The sequence below is a fragment of the Carcharodon carcharias genome, chromosome 11 (genome assembly GCF_017639515.1).
Source record: "Carcharodon carcharias isolate sCarCar2 chromosome 11, sCarCar2.pri, whole genome shotgun sequence".
NCBI lineage: Eukaryota > Metazoa > Chordata > Chondrichthyes > Lamniformes > Lamnidae > Carcharodon > Carcharodon carcharias.
In genome coordinates this window covers 125,512,629-125,536,634 of record NC_054477.1, presented here as the reverse complement: position 1 = coordinate 125,536,634, position 24,006 = coordinate 125,512,629, and the positions used below count along the sequence as shown (strand labels likewise).

Genomic DNA, 24,006 nt, shown 5'->3' with positions numbered 1-24,006 from the left:
TTTCAGATTGGAGGAAGGTGGGGTTCCCCAGGGATCTGTATTAGAATCACTGTTTTTCTTGACCAATAGTCTCCACTCTTTGCCAACAGATGTAGGTTCTTGAGATTAGAGCTGTCCAATACATTAGTATTAAGCCACAAGTGGTGAATTGGGAATCCAGATGTGGTGAACTGAATTTCTGATTATTAAGTAAAAATGGAAGAACAGATCAGTTGTTGATCTTGTGATCTCAATATTCATATTTGCACAGTATACACAATGTTTTTGGGTATTTGCTTGTAAAATTATGAAACAAAAACTGGAGTGTGTAATTGTTTCAGATGGTTTTGAGTTTTTTTTACTTTCTTAACTACTGAAAGATGGCAGATGTTCGCCAAGTACACATACACGGTAATGCATTTACCTGTAAATATTATGTAAGGTATTCTCTACTAAAATTAGTGCATGTGGTAAAAAGTTCTACCATAGGTACATCTATCACTACTCAGTCATTTTTACTGGACAACACTGCTCCAGTTAACTTTGGATTTGTGCACCCTGAGAATCACTATTTGGTGTCATCTGCAAATTAAGACATTGGACAATTTCAATTTCCCAAATCATTTGTACAAATTATGAACTATAACAGTTCCTATATAGCCAGTGTAGTGTACCCAAACAACAGGCTACTAACCAGGTCCCTTCCATATACTGTAACTTATGACTAAGGCAAAATATTGCAGAAGATAAAAATCTAAAATAAAAAAAACAGAAAATACTGGAAATACTCAGCAGTTCCAGCAGCATTTGTAGTGAGAAAAATAGATTTAACGTCTACATCGATGGAAGGTCATTGACCTGAGTAACATCTTCTGCTCCTCTCCTCACTGATGCTTTAAGGCCTGCTGGGTATTTCCAGCATTTTTCATTTTGATACCATAACCTACTGTTGTTGTCAACTAGCCAATTAACAATTTAGCCTGATGTGCTGAGTTACAGAAGTATAATAATTTTCATAATATTTTTCTGGTTTGTTGTAAGGTAGGTTTATGGGTCTGAGTATAGATGGTTCCGTCTGTGTGATTCAAGTACATTTCGAGTCAGGTAGACTGCAAACTTGAAATTATCAAAAGAAGCTAAGTGTAGAAATTTACTTGAAATGCTAATGAGTAAACATGGATGTTGTCTTAGCATGTAAGTTGTGAAGGGAATTTGCATTTTTAGCTAAGTGAAGGGATTGTTTGGATTTCAGATAGATGCTAGTCTGTTTAAAACAGGGAGTGTTAAAGGGAGTGTTTATTGTTCCCAAAGGTTACTGACAATATTGGCAACATGAAAATTTTTATATTATGGGAAAGGTACAGTTCCAAAGATATATGGAATAATGGAACTTATATATTAAAGAGAGAGAAACATATTTAAAGAAGAATGAAAGGCTATGTTGGGGGGACATGTAAGATCTAACAGGAGTGTGTGAAACAGCCTTGAAGAAGCCTCTAGCCATTTTGAGCATAAGTCTGTTGTGTCCAGTAACTAAAGTTGGAGAAAGCCATATGGAATTCCACTGTCAACTATGTTAACTTGTTGGTTTTAAAAATCTAAAATCAATACCTTAAAGGGGGTGTGTAATTGGGAGTCAGATTGATTTGGAATTTTAGGATTTGTTATAGTATTAAGTAATTGTAGTTTTATGTACGTGCTTGAAATTTTTTATTTTGTTAATAAATATTTTAATTTAATTTTTAAAATCTTTAAAGGTCTAAGTGGATTCATTATTTCTGAATTCAGTGCACACATCTTCTCATAATAAATGCAAATTGCAAAATCATTATGATAGTGTGGCCAAGTTTCCCTTGTGGATTTGGTCCACCTGGCACACATCATCGGCCATGTCATAACAAATGCCATATATCCACAGGACCTGAACACTGCAACAATCAATTATGGGGAACAAATCAAATCACCTAAATTCCAGATATATTTCACCATTTTCAAGTCCACAGCTTTCTTCAAGAAATCCAATAAATTAGTTAAGCATAGCCTACTACTCCTGATACCATGATGCTAATTGCTAGTTCACCTCTGTCCCTTAAAATAATCCCTCACACTGTCCCTTATCAGTTTCAAAGAAGTTTACTGATTTTCAAGTTTTACAGGTCTAGCAGTCATACAGACCAGAAAGTTCCAGGTCCTATTTGCATGCTCTGCTGAGTTACCTGATCTTAGCAATAATTCGGGTATCACAATTGGCTTCATGGGCTAGTGAGGGGAAAATGTGCAAAAAAGAAAATCAACTTGGTTCTCCACTCCTGGATATAACTTAGGAGCTACTCCTGAAAATAATAGGTGTATGAATGTCACGGAGAAAAAGATCAGGCTTAGCTTTAACACCTTTTAGGTTGTTGACTCTTCTGTGTAGGTTCATTCATGGTTACTACATTCTTGGCCCTTTTTTAAAAAAATAGGAGTGTAGTCCTTGTCCAATGAGTTCCGAAAATCAGAAATACTATTTTAAAATCACTAACTATTAGACTTGTATATAACACATCTTACAACAAAAAAACACAAAACGTACCATGAAAACTGCCTTCTGAAAAAACCCTGCTGCATCCATTATCTTTTGAAGGATGATAGTTTCCAACTCTTCAGGGTCCAACTCATCTATGTTAAAGGGAATGCCATTAAAGAGACCTTGTGGCAGTGGACCCAAGCCAGTGGTTTTATAAAAGTTTGCTCCTGCCTATTCAAAGCAGAAGTGTGACAGATATTAATATAGGATTACAAAAACATTCTTAGAATTATTACACCAATGTTACGCAACTAAAGTCAACTTGATGTTATGTACAGTGTGCAGTACAAAAGAAAAACTGGCCCATGTTTTGTTTCAATACTATTTTAATAATTTTAACAAACATTGTAAATATTATTAAATAGGCTTGGGTGAGTAAAATCACTGCTTTTTCTAGCAGAGTCATACAGACCAGAAAGTTCCATGTCCTATTTGCATGCTCTGCTGAGTTACCTGATCTTAGCAATAATTTGGGTATCACAATTGCCTCATGGGCTAGTGAGGGGAAAATGTGCAAAAACAAAATCAACTTGGTTCTCCAATCCTGGATACAACTTGGTTCTCCACTCCTAGATACAACTTGGTTCTCCACTCCTAGATACAACTTGGTTCTCCACTCCTAGATACAACTTGGTTCTCCACTCCTAGATACAACTTGGTTCTCCACTCCTAGATACAACTTGGTTCTTCACTCCTAGATACAACTTGGTTCTCCACTCCTGGATACAACTTAGGAGCTACTCCTGAAAATAATAGGTGTATGAATGTCACGGAGAAAAAGATCAGGCTTAGCTTTAACATCTTTTAGGTTGTTGACTCTTCTGTGTAGGTTCATTCATGGTGAATGGCACTTGGGCAAGTACCTGAGAGCTGCCACAAGTCATGAGGCTGTATTTCAGGAAAGGAGAGAAATCAGAAAAAAAATCCCTTTAAACTTATTGAAGGAAAACATAAAATCTTGCCAGAAAGTTAATATACACAAATGACAGTAGAACACATACCATTGGGAAATGTTCTTTGCACTGTGCACTCAGCTTAACAACTTTAACAGGCATGGTAATGCATATAGCATTAGGTGGATGCAAGGGATTGTAGTCGAAGTGTTTGACTCCTTGACAACATGATAATCTTAGGGTGTTTTTATAGAATTGAAAATGGTGGATGTCTAGATTTGATAGGATCCATTATTTCAAAGTTTGCATTTTTTGAAACAGACCCTAATTAGAACTGAGAGGGAGCCCTCAGCTAACTGAAAGGGAAACTGAACGTGCATGTTTCTAGGAAATCTAAAACAGAAATGGGAATGGAGACAGAAATGGAAACTTCAGGTTTCTGAGGAAACTGTCACTGGTTGAAACTAGATAAAAATACAAAGAGCCATTGAAGCTCAGATCCCACTGGTGCAGTATAGGTAGGGTGAAGAAGATGGAAGCTGAATCCTGGAACTGTGAATAGGTTTCTGCAGCTGTTTCGATTACTTGATGATAACATTGGTGGATCCATGCCATCAAGGCTGTTGTGAGCAGAGTTGTGGAGGTTCTCCAGAGTGTGCCATTTTGATGAAGACCATGCCTGTGGCATTTGGGTTAGTTGGGTGTTGCTGTTGGCTGGGGATCAAGCAAAATCCTTGAAGAAAAGGAGCTGGAATTCTATCAGAGAAAGTTCAGAGCTATGAAGGACTTTGTGGCTGAAATTGGTGCCATCTGTGCTGAGTGTCTGTCTAGTAAATCCGAGAGTTCAATTTTTGCTACATCTGTTGATTTTGATTTGGTTGTTAAAGGACAAGTTACAAAAAGTGAAATCTTGTCCATCGGTTTTCTCATCGAGGTGGGAGGTGTCGTTCAGTAAATTTGATTCTTTTGGTTTATAGGTCTCCATGGGGAGAGGACACATAGGGCATAAATTGATAACTTGTGATGTACCAGCATAGCATTTTAAAATTTGTATCTTTGGGAATATCTTTTAAATGCAGCCGATAGTGATAGAGACATTAGTATAACTCGAAAACAGCACCTGCACCACTCACCTTCCTTTGGTCATCAAATTCAGAATCAACACCCAAGATGTTTTGAACACTGACTCGCGGGTACTTCTTTTTCATAAAATTGATCACGGTGTCCACAGTAAGTGATTCCCCATCTTGTACTTGATTGCATATCTGCAAGAATAGAGAATAGTGTTAACAACCTAGAACAACATTTAAAGTGCAGTTTCAATTTTGCTTTTATTTGTTCATTACATTCATATAAAAAACTCCCCAAAATCCATGAGTCAATAGTGCAACTTAACTCTGGAGTAGTACATTTAACAATTTCCTGATTTGGCAAGCATTCATCAATATTCTGGTGCCAATGATCTCATCAAGGGTGGCATGACAGCACTACCCCTTAGCTGGAGAAAAGAGAGAAAAAAAATCAGCCAGGTTCTCTGCTTTCCATTGCTACCTAGTGTCTCCATTTACTCATGTACAAATCTTGAATACAAACAGAAACAGGATCAATTGCAATTTCCTTTGTCATGATAAGCGTTAGTAAGAAGGAAGGCATACCACTATCTTCTAACTTAATTTTCTTCCCCATCACCCAGCTGAGGTTGTAGTAAGCTGCCCTTTCCTCGTTCACTTCAAGGAAATGCTGATGCACAGGTGAGGCTTATTGCCTATTACCTTTCCTTCTGATGGGTGCTAGTCGAACCACAAGGTGAAGCTTGCCAATAGTCCCTGGGGTAGCAGGGATCGGAGAGGGGGGTGGGCAGTTCCTGAATTCTTCTGATGCAGAAAGAAGACCGAATAACAGTCTCCCATCCCTCCATTTCAGCTTAAACTCTTTTATATACTGAAAGTCCCTGTGTTGGTTGAGGCCTCTAGTAGAAGATTATAATAAGATTATTTGGCTCCTCGCCCTTTATGTGACAACCCATCTCTTGTAATGCCACAACAGCAGTCTCACAGAGGCACTGTGGAGATTTTCCTCAGGGTTATTGGTAGGCATCCCATCATCCCTTGGCCTAGTAAGCTGCACTGATGTCATGGCGAAGTTGGGACAGTAGTTGGAAGTGGTACCCCAAACGTGTAGGTGTCCACATTCCTACAAGAGTCAGGGCCTTCAAAAGAGAAATGGGAAGAAAATAAGATTAAAATATTCTGCAGCCAATTACATGAATAGAAATGAAGCCAAAACCAACATCATCCAATTCTATTATGATAAAATTCTGCTCATTGTATCAGTTTAACAGACCCACATACAGCAGGAAGGCCAGTAGTTTGTCAAGAGCCATTAGTTCTGTCAGACTTATCTGTTTAACAAATCCATGGCATTTGTTGGGAAACCCAGAAGCAGGATGCCAATCAGAGAGGTTGGGTGGGATTCTCTATTCTCTGCTTTCTCTACTTGCAGAAGAGAACACAGATCTTCAGGGAGAGGTAGAGAACCGATGGAGATGGGGATAGGAAATGTGTCAGCCATGGGTAATTGTGCCCACCAGCTTCACTGGGAAGATTTTGATCCAAGCGACTGCAGACATCAGCCATATCTTGCACCTCCTGAGGATCTGGTGCTCACGTATCAAGAGATCTGACCCTCTGTCTGTAGATCCTGTATTGGGAGCACGCAGCTTCAAGTTGGATCTCTGCGTCCATTCTTAATGTCCTGTGAAGAAGCATGTGACAGTTGCTGCTGTTGGTGTTGCTGTTCCTCTTGTTCCTTATTGGTGGTCCAATGTAGAGCTGCATAATCTGCTCCCATGCTGCTGTGAAGGCTGACAGCAGGGGAGTGCAGCTCAAGGTGAATGAAGTGCATGACAGGTGAATTCCCAGTAAGTTCACCTATCCAGCAGTGAGAACACACTCTCAGAATAAGTTCTGTGAGCAGCAGCTTCTCATCTAGGCATGGGCGAAGCTCTTCAGTTTAATTGTTCAAAGGCTTCCCAGCCTGTCAGTATGACTGAAGGACTTCCAATGCCCTCAGCATGATTGACCCAGGGGAGCTCTGCACAACTTGGGAAACCCATCCACGGTCTGTTAAAGCTAGAATGCCGAGTTAAATTCTCAATTAATTTTGGATTTACATATTGAAATTACTTACCTCACAGCACAAAGGGGCTACACTCTCACCTGCATGCCTGGCCAGGAAGGGGGTGCAATCATGCTTTTTTAAAATTTATTTTTTCACAGGGTGTAGGTGTCCCTGGCTAGGCCAGCATTTATTGCCCATTCCTAATTGCCCTTGAGAAGCTAATGAGTCAGCTTTATGAGTTTCTGCAGTCCATATGATGGAGATAGATACACAGTCCTGCTGGGAAGGGACTTCCATGATTTTGACACATGGACAGTGAAGGAACAGCGATAAAGTTACAAACTCAACTTCACATTTCAAGGCTTTAACCAAAAACCTACATCCAAACCCAAGTCCCAAATTCTGTCCAATAACTCTGGATCTGAAATTCCTCATTTAATAAAAATATAGGAGGATGCCCTGTTCTCTGTATAATTGATGACCTGACAAAAAACCGTTGCAGAGTACATGGTTTTGGAAAATATAATTTCTCTCCCTCTCTGAACATATGTGAAAGGCTTTCATTGCAATTGTTGAGATCCCCGTGGAGATCAAAGAATCAAGAGCGAAATTTATGGAATGATCCCAATGAGAACCAATGGACCAGATTTCACCCTTGTAGCTTTTACTTTAACATTCAAATCAAAATCAACATAAATTGAACATAAATTAACAGGCAGATTCCAGTCATTATATACAATTAATTATGCATTCAATAGCAGATACAACTAGGACAGATCTCAGCATTTACAAGGCAGTCCTCAATTTTCAGCCACGAAGTCCCTCAAAGCTCTAAACTTCCTCAGGTAAAATTCCAGCTCCTTTTCTTCAAGGGTTTAGCCACTGATTCTCCTCTGACAACAGCTTCCAACTAACCCGAGTTCCAAAGGCATAGTCCTCACCAAAATCATGCACTGTCGCAGAACCTCCTCAGCTCTGCTCACATCAGTCTTGATGGGGCCATCCACTAGAATCAGCTTTATCCGAACTCTCAGTAACAACCTGGTGCACTGTATGACTATATCCAGTCAATCAGTTCCTTTAAAATAACTGAAGCAGTGGCAGTAACCTTTTTTACCCTTTTATTCACTCCTAGATCCATCCTCTTACAGCTGTGCCATATCCTCTCCTCCTCTCAAAACTGGTCACGTGGGCCAGTGTTTTTGCCCTTTTGGAGACTCGGCAAATGTCTTGTCTGTCATGAAACCCATAACAGCCAGATCCTCATCTTTCCTTAGGAGATCCTGTAAAAGCAAGGAGTGTGGATCCCGTGATTATGGCAGCTTTAATCCAATCGATGTATCTGTGTGTGAGGCGGCTCTGCCCTCCTGTCAGCCCTGCACTCAGTCCACTTCCTGCCGGGCTGCCATTGGTCTGCTTGGACTCTGTGAACCATGGATCCCATCAAACAATAATAAGCCTTTGTCCCATCTGATAGTTTCTTTTTGTGTTCTCAGTTAACCGTACAGATTTTTCTACTTCACATCTAGTCATTTGGTAGTACAGAGCTTGATTATTGCTGAAAAAAGAGACATGTCAAAGCTTGTCGTCTTTCACTCATCAGGGCACTTCCCAAGAATACCATTATAAGAGGATAACAACAAGTTATACTCTATGTGAAGAGAGTGCTGATGGGTTGGCAAGTGGACGCAGATTGGTAGAGGCTTTGCCATGGAGAATGCACCAGTGATTGTGACTGATAGTTAACTGCCAAGCATTGTTTGAAATTTAAACCAGGAACTTGACCCTGATTGGTCAAGGCAATGCCCTGAGGATTGAGTCAGCGAATGCTGTCACTTATTTTGTTTAACTGCACTAGGCATGTGTGTGCATTTTTTTTCTGTTTGCAAAGAATAGGGTTCTGTTTAATAACATATGTAGCTTCAAGTACATACAAATGCACCACACTGCAAGCCTGAATGACAATCTTAAATTGGTTGGCTGCATAATTATTAACATATTGAGGATTATTGAACAAAAGTTGTCCAATTGCAGAATCACATCTAATATTGGACGCTTTGTTTTAAGATTTGCAAGCATGGGCTGGTTGGATACGCTCTGTACCTCACCTGTTATGAACAGCGGCTAGGGACATGCTGTTTGATACGATCTGCCAGTCTTTGGGATGTACATCTTACACACCTAGCATCACACTGGCACTGAAATTCATATACCACATTATTCATTTTGTGATAGGCAGAACATCTTTTTGGCTTGATGACATCATCCTGTTAGTGGCAAATACCACTCGTGTTGCTACTGCAGAGTAGCAGCATGAAACCTGTTGCTCAAATTCTTGAGACAGTTTGCCCTTCCAGGGTAATCTGAGGTAGACGGGGCACTTATTAGGGCCGCAAGTGACGGCCTTAGGCCCGTTCATGAACTTGCGTGACATACAGCTTGAAATGATCTGATCAGGGTAGCCATTATCTCGCAGGATGCCTTTGATGTGCCCTGTTAAGCATCAAGCTTGCATTGTGAACAAATGGCAAAAGCCCTGTTTACAAGGTTGCTGATAAGACCAATCTTATAGCGTGTGGAATTGTAACAATCCCAACACATATATTGACCAGTGAAGGTAGGCTTGTGGTAGACCGTGGTAGAGAATCCCCTGGCAGATTTCTCAACTAGTACATCAAGCAAGAGGATTTCATTTGCTTGCTCCATTTCATAGGTGAATTTGAGCACAGAATGGAGCCCATTAAGACATGTAAGAAAATTATTACATGCAGCTGCGGATTTAAATATAGCAAACATATCATTCATATATCGGAAATATGCAAGGGGTAGGAGGTTAGGTGTCACTCCATCAAAGACACGTTTCTCATGGAACCCAACAAGGATGTTTGCGAGAGCTGAGTCTTGTGGGGATCCCATGTCAACACCATCTATTTGGGCATACACGCTGTCATTAAAACTGAACGCAGATCAATAAATACTGATTCACGCAATGGTAGGAGGTTGAGATCACCATGATAAGTGCTGCAGTGCAAATATCTATGGCTTCCTTAAGTGAAAGATTGGTGAATAGGCTAGTAATGTCAAATAAGCACATGGACACAGCATCGTTATCAATATGCAAGTCCTATACAGCCTTCACAAACATGAAGGAGACCTTCACCGTGTATGTGGAAAACTTGGTTAAAACTTGCCAGCCAATCAGCACTCTCTTCACATACAGTATAAATTACTGTTTTCCTCTTATATGGTATTCTTGCAAAGCGTCCTGATGAGTGTAAGAGGAAAAGCTTCAACATCTCTATTTTCAGCAATACTTCACATCTGGTGATGGCATAAAGCATGCCTTCAGTTACTTGTCAACTATTCCTTACAAATTGGCATTATTTTTACACAAGTTATCATTTCATCCTTGTGAGTGCAGTAAAATATAGGAATGAGTAGGCCATTTCACCCTCGAGCCTGTTCCGCCAATGAGATCATGACTGATCTGCAACCTAACACCATATACCCACCTTTACCCAATATCCCTTAAATGCTCATTAGCCAAAAGTATTATCACAGTTTTAAAATAACAATTATCAGTTGCCATTTGTGGGAGACACTTCCAAACTACTAACAGACTTTGCATGAAGAAGTGATTCTAAGTTTTTAGATTATGCCCCTGAGACGTAGAATCCCGAACCAGTGGAAATAGTTTCTCACTATTTACCCTGTCAGCTTTCTTTAACATCTTGAAAATGTTGATCAAATCACCCTTTAAACTTCTAAATTGCACGAAATACAACCCTAGTTTGTTTCATCTCCCCTCATAACATAACCCTTGGAGTCCAGGTATCATTCTGATAAATTTATAATGCACCCCTTCCAAAGCCAAATATCCTTCCTAAGGCTTCTCATGATACTTCAGGTGTTGTCTAACCAGGGTTTTCTATCTCTAAAGTTTGATTTCTACTCCCTTGTATTCCATTCATCTAGATATAAAGCCAGCAGTCTGTTAGCCTTTTTGATTATTATCTGTCCTTGTTCATGACATTTTAATGATCTGTGTACCTAGATCTCCAAGTCTCTTTGCATTTGCACTGTTTCTAGTTTTTCACCATTAAGGATGTTCAGGTCCAGTGAATTTTCCAAATTTGCAACAAGCATGACAAATTCTGCGCAATTCCACATAGTGGTAGACAAATTTCCTGCTGTTTGTCTGACCCAGACCACTGCAGTCATTTGATGTAGGGTTATCTCAAGCCAAATGACAAGAATCTCAGGGACAGGCCCTTTCTTCAGCTGCATTAATGAGCTATGATAACTGGTCAATCATCAATATCACCATGGAGTTGTGTAGTCTGTGTGACTCAAATAATAATGATTGTGTTCCCATACAGGCCTAAATAGCCAAGTGGTTATGGTACTGGGTTTGTAACTCTAAGATCAAGAGTTCAAATCTCACAATGGCAAACTATGAAACAATGTAACTTCATCTGAAACAGATGGAAACGGGTTTGTACTCAAAAGAGTTACAGTATGACCCCATGTTACAGGTTGAATTCAATTCAAATCCAAATAGTTGTCTTTCCTAGTGAGTGTAGACAATTGGGGCAGAGTATTCCCCACAGGCTTCAGGGCTGCACCTCAGGCTCAAATGGGAGTCAGAAATTTGCACTCTATGAGGACTGGCTTGCTGTCTAATTAAGGATGGTGCATTTGCTCTCAAAGCTGGAGGGATAATAGGAGGTCCCTCAACTCAGAAGCAGCAGCAGAATGCCTTGGCAGTTAAGTAATGAAGTGGGTGCCTGAAGATTGAAGTGCCCTCTCTCCAACCTTTTTAAATTTAAAACAAAAAGAGCCCTTTGGTGTGTGTATGTGTGTGTGCATGCGCGCAGGGGTGGAGTAACCCCTCCAAAGGACAGCCTGTGGCTATTGCTGAAGCCAAACAGGCAGGAGGCCTTAATGCTTGACTGGAGCACTGGTTCCCAACCTACCTAAGGTCTATGACTGGGAGATCGTCTCAAGCCATCTACCAATGCCTCCAGGGACCTGGAAACTGACTGGAAAATTGCTGTCAGCCTCCGACAACAGGCCTTAAAAGTCTATTATCTAACTGAATTGGGTAGGCACTGCTTGTGGGCGGATAGACCTGCTGCACTCTCACCTGGCTTTGGGAAAATGCCCAATGGAGGGGTAACATTAGGAAACAGGCATGTCCCCTATGGCATGAACTTACATGCCTGCCCCTATCAGGGCCTAACAATTCAGCCCCTCGTCATTAGACAATCAAGAAATATGGCTGCAAGTGAGTTGGCTAGTTGCTAGGTAACAGACATTCAGAAGTAGCATGTTGAACATCATAAAAAAATTTGTTCAAAATGCATCAGTGATGGATGATCATTTGAGCAGAGAAACAGCATGCACATTATTAATTCATGCTTTTGTCCTTAAGTTGTCCTGAGACTTGCATGATATTTTTTCTTTTCAATCTGCTTTTGGTTTGATAGTCATTATACCAGCCCCACATTAAAAACACATCTACTTTACAATACAGCAGCTAATAGTGATATTTGAAGGTGTCAAAAAATTTTACACTTGAATGTGTAAAATTACACAGAATGTTTCCCACTCCTCAGCATGCGTTTTTCAGGGTTTCCAAATCCCAAACCTGCATACAAAAGTTGCGTGTGGGAGGAGCGCAATTTTCCTGAGGTCTTCACAATGGTGATCCGACCTTGCAAGAGGTGCATGTGCATTTTGCACCCAAGATCTTCCCTCCCCTCAAAGGACATACGAAAGTGGTGTGGAGCTGGGAAGGCAGAGGAAAATGATTTTTCCAAAAAAAGGTTTCACAACCTGATTAACACCTCCATTGGGAGGCAAAAATCCAGCCCCTAATTTCCAATATGTTAAGTCCAGCTTTCTATTCATATTGCTCTGATACAGCTTTGATGCATGAACCCAGCAATGAAGTTTCATATCTCGAGTTGGTTTTATAATTCAGTGTTATAAACATAATAGGCCACAAGGCAACAGACTTGTGAGGTACTATTATTTGTGAGGAGATCCAAAACATATTTGTTACAAAATTCAAGGGCAAGGCAAACTGTGGGGGCATAGTCAGTGGACTGAAATGTGAAGTAGGAATTGCTGTGAAAAAGTAAAGTGGAAGAAAGTTTAGAAGGAAAACTGATTAGAATGGGGATGTTAAAAATCTTATGATCGTAAGTTGTTTCCTGTGGTAATTTTGTCCATTATGTCCTTCTATGTCCTTTTTTCAAAAGGAAGCTGCCTTATAGTCATGTTATAATTAAACTTTTCTGCCAGTGGTAGTGCTGTGACACCCCAATTCTACATTGCTCAGCCCCATAGCTTGTGCTGCAGACATTACAAAATGCCCTTTAGGGGAGAAAATCTGCCATTCTTACCTGGTCTGGCCGACATGTGACTGCAGATCCACAGCAATGTGGTTGACTTTTAAATGCCCTAGCAAGCTACTCAGTTGTATCCAACCGCCAAAAAGTCTAAAAGGGAACGAAACTGGATGGACCACCCGGCATTGACCTAGGCACTGGAGAAACGGCAAACCCAGGCCTGTCGACCCTACAAAGTCTTCCATAGTAACATCTGGGAGCCAGTGCAAAGATTGGGAGAGCTGTCTCATAGACTAGTCAAGCAATAGCTTGACATAGTCGCACACATGGAATCATACCTTCCCAGACACCACCATCACCATCACCATCCCTCAGTATGCCCTGTCCCACCGGCAGGACAGACCCTGAAGAGCTGGCGGCACAGTGGTATACAGTCGGGAGGGAGTTGCTCTGGGAGTCTTCATCATTGACTCCGTACACCATGAGGTCTCAGGTCAAACATGGGCAAGGAAACCTCCTGCTGATTACCATGTACCGCCCTCCCTCAGCTGATGAATCTGTGCTCCTCCATGTTGAACACCACTTGGAGGAAGCACTGAGGGTGGCAAGGGCGCAAAAGGTTCTCTGGGTGGGGGACTTCAATAGCACCACCACAGAGCGAGCTGGCCGAGTCCAAAAGGACCCAGCTGCTAGACTGGGTCTGTGGCAGGTGGTGAGGGAACCAACAAGAGGAAAAATCATACTTGACCTCATCCTTACCAACCTGCTTGCCTAGGATGCAACTGTCCAAAACAGCATTGGTAGGAGTGACCACCGCACAGTTCTTGTGGAGACGAAGTCCCATCTTCACATTGAGGATACTCTCCCATTGTATTGTGTGGCACATTGAGAATACCCTCCATTGTGTTGTGTGGCACTACCTGCTAAATGGGATAGATTTTGACCAGATCTAGCGACTCAAGACTGGGCACTGTGGACCATCAGCAGCAGCAGAATTGTACTCAACCACAATCTGTAACTTTATGGCCTGGCATATCTCCCACTCTATCATTACCACCAAGCCAGGGGATCAACCCTGGTTCAATGAAGAGTGCAGGAGGACATGCCAGGAGCAGCACCAGACAAAACTGACAATAAGGTGTCAACCTGGTGAAGCTACAACACAGGACTACTTGCATGCCAAACAGCATGAGCTGCAAGTGATGGACAGAGCTAAGTACAATCAATAGATCAGATCTAAGCTCTACAGTCCTGCCACATCTAGTTGTGAATGGTAGTGGACAATCAAAGAACTCACTAGAGAAAGAGGCTCTACAAATATCCCCATCCTCAATGATGGGGGAACCCAGCACATCAGTGCAAAAGGTAAGGCTGAAGCATTTGCAATTATCTTCAGCCAGAAGTGCCAAGGGAATGATCCATCTCTGCCTCCTCCTGAAGTCCTCAGCATCACAGATGCCAGTCTTCAGCCAATTTGATTCACTCCAAGTGATATCAAGAAATGGCTGAAGGTACTGAATATTGCAAACAATATTCCAGCAATAGTGCTGAAGACCTGCGTTCCAGAACTTGCCACACCCCTAGCCAAGCTGTTCCAGTACAGCTCCAACATTGGCATCTACCCGGCTATGTGGAAAATTGCCCAGGTATGTCCTGTTCACAAAAAGCAGGACAAATCCAACCCAACAATTGCCATCCCTTCAGTCTACTCTCGATCATCAGTAAAGTAATGGAAGGGGTCATCGACAGTGCTAACTGGCGGCACTTGCTTCGTAATAACCTTCTCACTGATGCTCAGTTTGGATTCCACCAGGCACCACTCAGTTTCTGACCTCATTAAAGCCTTGGTTCAAACATAAACAAGACAGCTGAACTCCAGAGGTGAGGTGAGAGCAACTGCCCTTGACATCAAGGCAGCATTTGACAGAGTGTGGCATCAAGGAGCTCTAGCAAAACTGGAATCAATGGGGATCAGGGGGAAAACTCTCCACTGGTTAGAGTCATACTTAGCAGATGGTTGTGGTTGTTGTAGGTTAATCATCTCAGTTCCAGGACATCACTGTAAGAGTTCCTCAGGGTAGTGTCCTAGGCCCAACCATTTTCAGCTGCTTCCAATGACCTTCCTTCCATCACAAAGTCAGAAGTGGGGAAGTTTGCAGATGATTGCATAATGTCGAGCACCATTCATGACTCCTCAGATACCATGTCCAAATGCAACAAGATCTGCACAATGTCAAGGCTTCAGCTGGCAAACGGCAAGTAACATCTGCACTACACAAATGCCAGGCAATGACCATCTCCAACAAGAGAGAATCTAACCATCATCCCTTGACAGCCAATGGCATTACCATCACTGAATCCCCCACCATCAACATCCTGGGGTTACCATTGATCAGAAACTGAACTGGACTAGCCATATAAGTACTGTGGCTACAAGAACAGGTCAGAAGCTAGGAATCCTGAGCCGAGTAACTCACCTCCTGACTCCACAAAGCTTGTTCACCATCTACAAGGCACGAGTGATGGAATACTCTCCACTTGCCTGGGTGAGTGCAGCTCCAACAACACTCAAAAGCTTGACACCATCGAAGACAAAGCAGCCCACTTGATTGGCACCCCATCCACAAACATTCACTCCCTCCACCACCGATACCCAGTGGCAGCAGTGTGTACCATCTATAACGTGCACTGCAGCAACTCACTAGGCCTCCTTAGACAGCACCTTCCAAACCCATGACCACTGGCAAGGACACCAGACACATGGGAACACCACCACTTGAAAGTTCCCCTCCAAGCCAATCACCATCCTGACTTGGAAATATATCACCGTTCCTTCACTGTTGCTGGGTCAAAATCGAGGAACTCCCTCCTTAACAGAACTGTGAGTGTACCTGTGCCACATGGACTGCAGCTCACCACCACTTTCTCAAGGGCAATTAGGGATGGGCAATAAATGCTGGCTTAGCCAGCAATGCCCACATCCCATGAACGATTCAAAAAACAGAGGAATACGCAGGTATATGCTATGGAAACAGGCCATTCAGCCCTACCAGTCCATGTCAGTGTTTCTGCTCCATTTGAGCCTTCTCCCACCTTTTCTCATCTAAATCTACCATCGTTATCAACTATTCCCTTCTTCCTCATACATTTGCCTAGCTTCCCCTTAACTGCATCCATACTATTTGCTTCAAACACTCCACGTGATAGTGAGTTCCACATTCTTAATATTCTTTAGGTAAAGGAGTTTCTTCTGAATTCCCTATTGAATTTCTTGGTGACTATCTTATATTGTGGACCTCTAGTTATGCTCTTCCCCACAAGAGGAAACATTCTGTTTGTATCCATTCTATCAAAACCTTTCATAATTTAGAAGACCTCTACTAGGTTGTCCCTCAGCATTCTTTTCTCAAAAGAAAAGAGACCAAGTCTGTTAATCCTTTCCTGATACGTATACCCACACATTTCTGGTGGTATCATTGTAAATCTTCTCTTCACCGTCAAAAATATGGCAACCAGGACTATATGCAGTACACTGTGGTCTAACCAAGATTCAATGCCGATTTAGCATAACTTGCCTACTTTTCAATTCTACCCCTCTAGAAATAAAACTTGTTGCAGTCTTCATCAGTATTGACTACCTTCCCAATTTGCTGTCATCTGCAAATCTAGAATTGTGTTTTTGATTCCAAAGTCCATTGCAAACAAACTTACTTCTCTACTTCCCAAATTACTGAAAGTTTCAAGTAGTATTATGTAAATAAGGACAGAATACAAAACTTTAAAATGGGGACTAAATTACATTTGCGCAACCTGGTCCGATGATCTCTTTTAACTGAAGCCTACCAGGATAATTTTCATATTCACCGCTTAGTCTGTAAACTGGGTTGAATTGTCTTCTCATTATAGAAATGGTTGAATTGTTATCTCTATTGAAGTCAATGAGAATGAGAATTTTTGTTAAAGTACTGAAGGCACATATTTGCCTTTCATCCCCTGATGCAAGGAAAGAGGAGATTGACTAATGGATTTTTAAAGATGGGAGTGCAGAGTGAATGAATCATTAATAAAGCAAATTGAACATTAGGTTTTCTACACAGGAGCATTAAATATAAATTAAAGGAAGTAATGTTGAAATTGTACAAGATGTTGGCAAGGGCATAATTAGGTTAATGTGTGCAGTTCTGGGCATCACATTATAGGCAGGGTATTAGAGCAATTAAAAAATTAATCTGCTGCAAGGTTCAATTCCTTCTGATCAGGTAAATAGGAAATGTGATAATCATTTTTAAAGAAAAAGGTTGCTTGTAGCCAAAACACCATAAATGGCCTGCATCTTTTTTGAAGTAAAGTGTTCAACAAAACCCAGATATAACATAAAATTATGATTTTTACAGATTAATCCTCTCCATACTCACTGCTACTATTGAAGAAAATGCATGTGAAAGTTCAGAATCTTCTCCTATGAAGTTAAAGGCTCTCAGAAAAGCAACTCCCGCATCTTGATTGCCATCGGCCATCTCATCAGCATTTACAACAAAGACGAAACCAATTCTAATATAGTGAAAAAAGGAAAGTTTAGTATTTTCATGTTAAGTAAATTTCTAGATTTTACTTAGATTACTCATACTTTGCATGACATTCCAGATGTCTACAGAGATTTCACATTTTCTGGAGCTAATTGGGCTAATTTTATAAAAAAAACCCACAAAATCGTGGGGAACAACGGTTCTCCATATGGAAACCTGGAAGAAATGGAATTGTGAAAAAGTAATGAAGTGCAGTAGGCTCCAGCAACCAAAGTACCATAGAAAAGAAAATCAACATCAATTGCACAGACCACCTGTTTCCTTTAGAGCTGTGGTTTCAAAATCATGGGTTTTGAACCCTTGGGGTCAAGGCCAGGGAGAGTACTGAGGTCCCAACATTATTTATTGCCTCTGTTAATGTTTGGGACGCACACGCTCAGGTCTTTTTTTTTTTGGCTTGTCTGCACACCAATGAATAGAGCCTCAGTTCAGTGGATGGGGAAGGGGAGGGCAGAGGAGGCTGCCTTCACGTGACTGCATGCACAACAAGGACACACCAATCAACCAGTGGGAAAGGCAGGAACTGCGATTGGAAACCAATGAATGTGGGGGAGGGGAGGGGGGTGGTGATTGGAGGGTTGGGGTGAGGGGTAGGGATTGGAAAGAGCCAGTGTAGAAAGTTCCAGAGCTCCTGATTGGCCTCACACTTCTCTAATTTGTAGCTCAACAGCCCGAGAGTCATTTAGATAATTAACAGCAACTTGTTAACACCATGGGTAAATATTAATGCTGAATTTCTACCTCCACCAGCGGATTTTCTGACCCCGTTACAAGTGTAAAAAACGAAAATAAGAAACATGTTCATAAATGTAATGAAGTGTAATGAATATGGGTTCATGAATGTTTTTGTCAAATCCAAAGAAAGGTCAAACTGCCTCAATTGTCTCCAAGTGCTGTCCAGTGAAAGCAAGAAGCAACATAAGTTTAAGCAATGCTTAGAAACTATTGACGAGGAATTCATCAGGAAATCATGATTATTTTTCTAATGTGAAATAGAGGAGCTTTCATAGCAACAAGTTCAATTTAAGAGGGCCTTAAGCATCTCTGAACTTGCCCAAAGAACATCTTATGAGGTGAGCTGTCAAGTTGCAAAGGGAAAAAAAACCTCAATCAATACGGCTGAAAAAACCTGTAGGGAGGAGACGGTAAAACATCTTATAGCTGTGCCCCTCTTCAAACAACACTGTGAAGTAAAGAATTGAGGCAATGGCAGCTGATCAGGAATCCATGCTTGTGGAGCACCTGAAATGCACAGGCCTTTACTCTTTAAATTGATGCGAGCACTGAGGGGTATGATGCACACATATTGGCTTCAGGCCGCTACATGTTGGCAAATAGCATTCTTGAAGACACTCTTTTCTGTCTCCTGCTTCCTGACCTTGAAACAGCACACGGAATATTCAGTACGCTACATGGAAGGCAATAAGATGCCCTGGGATCACATGGTTGGACTTTGTATAGAATGTGCTCCACCCAACGGCAGGCCACAAGTAAGCCCTACATGCCTTGGTGAAGAGAGTTGCTCCATCTGCTGTTGTCCATTTGCTCCATCTGCATGATTCACAGGGAACACCAAACAACTAAACAACTAGGTGAAATATTGCAGCGGGTCACATCAATTGTAAACCACATTAAACCTCAAAACCGTGTGAAGGCATGGGGCTGAATCTTCGGCTCGGTGAGCGGGAGCGGGCCTCACTCGCTGAGGCATAAAATGGCATGTGGTGAGGTCAGGGGTGTGTCCGACATCATGGCGCGTCATTCAGACTTTCAGTTCAGCGGGTGTGCATCGAGTCGGCTGCGCCCCCGCCAAACTGTCAAAGGCCTATTAAGGCCATTTAAGTCTCAATTAAAATAATTAATGGAGCTGCCCATCCAACCTTAAGGTTGGCGGACAAGCGAAGAGCCCAGGCAGCCTTCGCATTTTTCATGGAACCTCATCCACGGGTGGGATGAAGTTTCATGAATGATTTTAAATTTTGACAAAAATTTTTATTGAAATTAATGCACAAGTCCCAGCTCATGTGGCAGTTTCACATGAAGGAACATGTCATAAAATTTTCTAGCCACTTTATTAAAGTTTTTGGATTTAAAACTAATCTCCCTGAAGCACCTCCGTGCCTCAGGGAGATTTCTGCGCTCTTTCGCGTGCATGCGCCTTAGGCAACCTGCCCCCCACCCACACAGGGAGTGCACAGCACTTCCGGTAAGTGTCACGCTAGGCGGGCCAATTAAGGCCCGTCCACGTAAAATGGATCGGGTCCACGCCCACCTGCACCGCCCACCCAACAGACAGAAAATTCTGCCCATGGGTTCCGATCATGATGTGTCTGAGGTAAACTGGCTGTCAAGAAGAAATGTACACACTGCAAAGGATTTTTGAACTGAGGACACAGCTGCTGGTGTTTACCACGAACTGCAAAACAACTGAATTTGCTGATTTTCTCTCTGACCAAAACAAGATTTGCCTCCTTGCTTATGCCACAGGTATTTTTAAAAACTCTTTCACAGGATAGGACATCGCTGGCTCAGCCAGCATTTGTTGCCCATCCCTAACTGCCCCTGAGAAAGTGGTGGGGAGACACTTTATTGAACCGCTGCAGTGCATGTGGCGTGGGTACACCCACAGTGCTGTTAGGAAGCGAGTTCCAGAGTTTTGATCCAGCAACAGCAGCGATATAGTTCCAAGTCAGGATGGTGTGTGGCTTGGGGAACTTTCAGGAGGTGTATTAGCATTAGGTGGTGTTCTCATGCATCTGCTGCCCTTGTCCTTTTAGGTGGTAGAAGTTGGGGGTTTGGAAGGTGCTGTCATAGGAACACTGGTTAATTTCCACAGTGTATCTTGTATATGGTGTACATTGCTGCCACTGTGCATCAATCGGAGAGAGAGTTTAAGGTGGTAGATGGGGTGCCAATCAAATGGGTTGCTTTGTCCAGGATGGTGTCAAGTTTCTTGAATGTTCATGAATGGAGATGCACTCATCCAGACAAATGGAGAGCATTCCATCCCACTCCTGAATTGTGCCCTGTGGACAGACTTTGGGGAGTCAGGAGGTGAGTTACACTCCGCAGAATTCCCAGCCTCTGACCTGCTCTTGCATTTATATGGCTGGTCCAGTTCAGTTTCTGGTCAATAGTAACCCCCAGGATGTTGATAGTGGGGGATTTCAGCGATGGTAATGCTATGTCAAAGGAAGATGGTTAGATTTTCTCTTGTTCGAGATGGTCTTTGCCTGGCACCTGTGAGGGATGAACGTTATTTGCCACTTATCAGAGCAAACATGAATTTTGTCCAGTTCTTGCTGCATATGGACACGGACTGCTTTAGTATCTGAGGAGGCACGAATGTTATGCAATCATCAGCAAACATCCCCACTTCTGACCTTATGATGAAGGGAAGGTCATTGATGAAGCAGCTGAAGACTGTTGGGCCAAAGACACTACCCTGAGGAACTCCTATTCCTGCAGAGATATCCTGGGACTGAAATGATTCACCTCCAATAACCACAACGATCTTCCTTTGTGCTGGGTGTGATTCAACCCTGATTCCCATTGACTCCACTTTTGCTAGGGCTTCTTGATACCATACTTGGGATGGAATTGTCCAAGATTTGCACCAAAAGCAGTAGTATGCAGGGAAAATGACATTTTACCCATCGGTCGCAATGGTGGCTTCTCACGCTATATCATCCCAAACTCGCCGCATTAATTGTGCATTCCCGGGAAAAACACAGCTTTGATGGCGAGTAGGCTGTCATTCACCCTCCATGCCACTACCTCGCTGGGCACCGTATTTGAAGTGCAGCTGCGCGTACACCTCTCAGTGCTCCCAGCCCAGGACCGCTGCACATAATTCAGGATGGCCCCGAAAGGCAAAAGGACTGCAGTCCCCAGGTTTAGTGACGCATCCCTCGAGCGCCTTTTGGACACCGTGGAAGCCCATCGTGATATCTCTACCCCCTCTGTGGCCACAGGACGGGCATGGCATCACCAATCCAGCAGGGGGGGCAATAGCAGCGGTGGTCAGCGCCAATACCCTGTTAAAGAGGACAGCCACCCAGTTCCACTACAGGATGAATGGTGCTTGGCCTAAATAGCCAAGTGGTTATGGTACTGGGTTTGTAACCCCCAGATCAAGAGTTCATTTTCCTAACGATCTCGTGGAGGTAATTGTGGATTCAGTTGGTTTCCTGGTACTGAGGAGAGAAGGTGTGTGGTGTTGGTGTTGCTGCTCCTCAGTGTTTCAACTGTTTCTGCTGCTGCCTTTGGGGTTGTTGCTTCTGCTGTGTGCTGCTGCTGCTTCTGTTGCTGCTCCTCCAGTGCTGCTGCTGCTGCCTTGCCCCTGTGCTGCTAAAGGAGAGAGAGGGAGAGAAGAGAACAGTTGCTACTGTTGCTACAGGACAGGAAGGCCAGGAGGCCAGGACTGAGTTGGAAAACAACATCCTAGGTAGGTGTCTGAACTGTGTATTTTTGTTTAAGGTGGGGGCAATTAAGGACTGTGTTTTGTAGGGGGAGGCAAGAAGACTGCCAGAGGAGTTGGGGAAGGAAGAGCGGGAGGGTGTGTGTGTGTGCTGAAACCATCTTTCTGCCACCCCTCCCCCCCAACCCAGCCCTTTTCCCGGTAAGGCCAGCAATAGCTGGTGAAGACATCGCCTCCCCCTGCCTGAAGAACATCAGGCCCCCACCCACCGTCCATCCACCATCGAGGACACCCACCTGGACATTTACCTCTTTCCCTCCTGTGCCTCCCTGTCTTTTACTCCTCTCCCTCCTCTCCTCTCCTGCCTAAAAGAGGGGAGGTTGTTTCTACCTCTCTCCCCCACCCCCTTTCCTCCCTATATATATATATATAAAAAAAAAGAAAAAGAAAAAAAACAAAATGGCCAATCCTTCCCGGGGTGGGCGTGGCTCTGGCCCTAAGGCCAATTCACCATCGCCTGTGGCCGGGCCCTCGAGGGCTAATGTGGAGGTGGTTTTGTCACTGGTGGCAGGGCCTCAAAAAAAGAAAACTTATGCGGGGGTGGTTGCTTCTGCGGCTCCAGCTGCTCCCGCTGCCCTGTCACCTTTCCGCCTCCTGACCAGGGCCCTTGGGGTAAAGAGCTATGCTCACCCTGAAATGACAATAGAGGCCTGCGTAAAGGCTATGGCTGGGGTCGTCGGCCCCTCAGCCATTGTCGCGGCCTCTAAAATGTATGGGAAGGCCATATTCTTCTTGAGGTCCGAGCGGGCGGTGCACCTCGCCCTGCAAAAAGGACTCACTGTGGGCGGGACTTTTCTGGCGGTGGACCCCCTTGAGGCCACCGCCCAGAGAATTATTATTTCGAACATCCCGCCTTTTCTATCCAGTGAGCTCCTCCTCCCCCACCTTAATAAATTGGGGGAGGTCAGGTCGGGGGTTGCACCAATCCCGCTCGGCCTCAAAGACTCGGCCCTCCGCCATGTGTACTCCTTCCGGCGCCAGGTATTTGTCCGCTTGGCCCAGGAGGAGTGCCTGGAGGGGGCCTTTGTTATCAATTTTGAGGGGACCACCTATCGGGTCTTCTGGACCGTGGAGGGCGTGCGGTGCCATGCTTGTAAGGAGGCGGGGCACGTGAGGAAGAACTGCCCCGCCTCCAAGGCTACGAGCCCCACCCAAGCGGCCACGGCTGGCACCGCCCCTCCTCCCCCCGCCACCACTCCATCTCCCGCCCCGCAAGGGGAAGCGACGCCGGCGGCCACTGCCATCTCGGCTGCCGGTGAGGCGGGGGGAGAACCCCCGCGCCGTAAGAAGGCGCGGAGGAAGACCCGCAACCTGGAGGCGGCCCCTGAAACGCCCCAAAACCCCCAAACACCTGCAAGCACCGGCTCGGGGGAAAAGACATCATCCGGCCCCGGCGTCGTGTCCGCGTGTGCTCCCGGGCCCGTGGGTGCTAAGGCGCCGAGTGCTGGGCCCGGCGTCGTTTCTGCGCGTGCTCCCGGGGCCAGTGGGGAAAAGACGCGGGACCCCGAGCCGGGGTATCTGACACCCAAAACCCAGAGGGTGGAGTGTCCGGGAGGGCTGGACAAGGAGGAGGGGGCCTCGGAAATGGAGGTCTCCCTAGCCCCCAGCCTGACCCGGAAGAGACGTCACGCTTCGGAGGAGGAGGTGGGTGATGCCCAAACTGAAGAGGTTGGGTGTGTCCCTTCCCCCGATGAAGAGGTGGTGGCGTCTCCGCCAAGTAAAATCTCACCCTGTCCTCTGGGGGAACTCAAAACACCTGCAACGACTCCCAGCACTGTTACCCCTGTCAACCTGCTGCAGTCCCCTGAACAGGGCCCCTCGGGGGTCACTGAAGGCACCTCCCTTGAGGTGGTGCCCGACTCAGAGACCCTCGATACCCCCGAGGTACCTTCTGGCTCATCGGGGGACTGTAACTTGCAAAATTTAAAAGATGTTAACGGGTCATTGGGTGGCGGCAAAAAGGAAGGCCTTCCCGCTCCCTCCCAAACCTTAGCACCGGGCGTCCTAGTTTTGGGTCAGGAGC

The 24,006-nt window shown here is 44.0% G+C and overlaps 1 protein-coding gene across 4 annotated transcripts in view; it reads right to left on the bottom strand.

Annotated features, from left to right (window-relative positions):
* Positions 1–24,006, bottom strand: part of uggt2 (UDP-glucose glycoprotein glucosyltransferase 2) — a 437,193-nt gene that overhangs the window by 210,520 nt on the left and 202,667 nt on the right. For all 4 annotated transcript variants that reach the window (XM_041199272.1, XM_041199273.1, XM_041199274.1 and 1 more), the window contains exons 16-18: positions 17,333–17,468; positions 4,575–4,706; positions 2,555–2,719 (exon numbers count right to left, since the gene is read on the bottom strand). In XM_041199272.1, the coding sequence (XP_041055206.1) occupies positions 2,555–2,719; positions 4,575–4,706; positions 17,333–17,468 (433 nt within the window). The remainder of the gene's footprint in view (positions 1–2,554; positions 2,720–4,574; positions 4,707–17,332; positions 17,469–24,006) is intronic.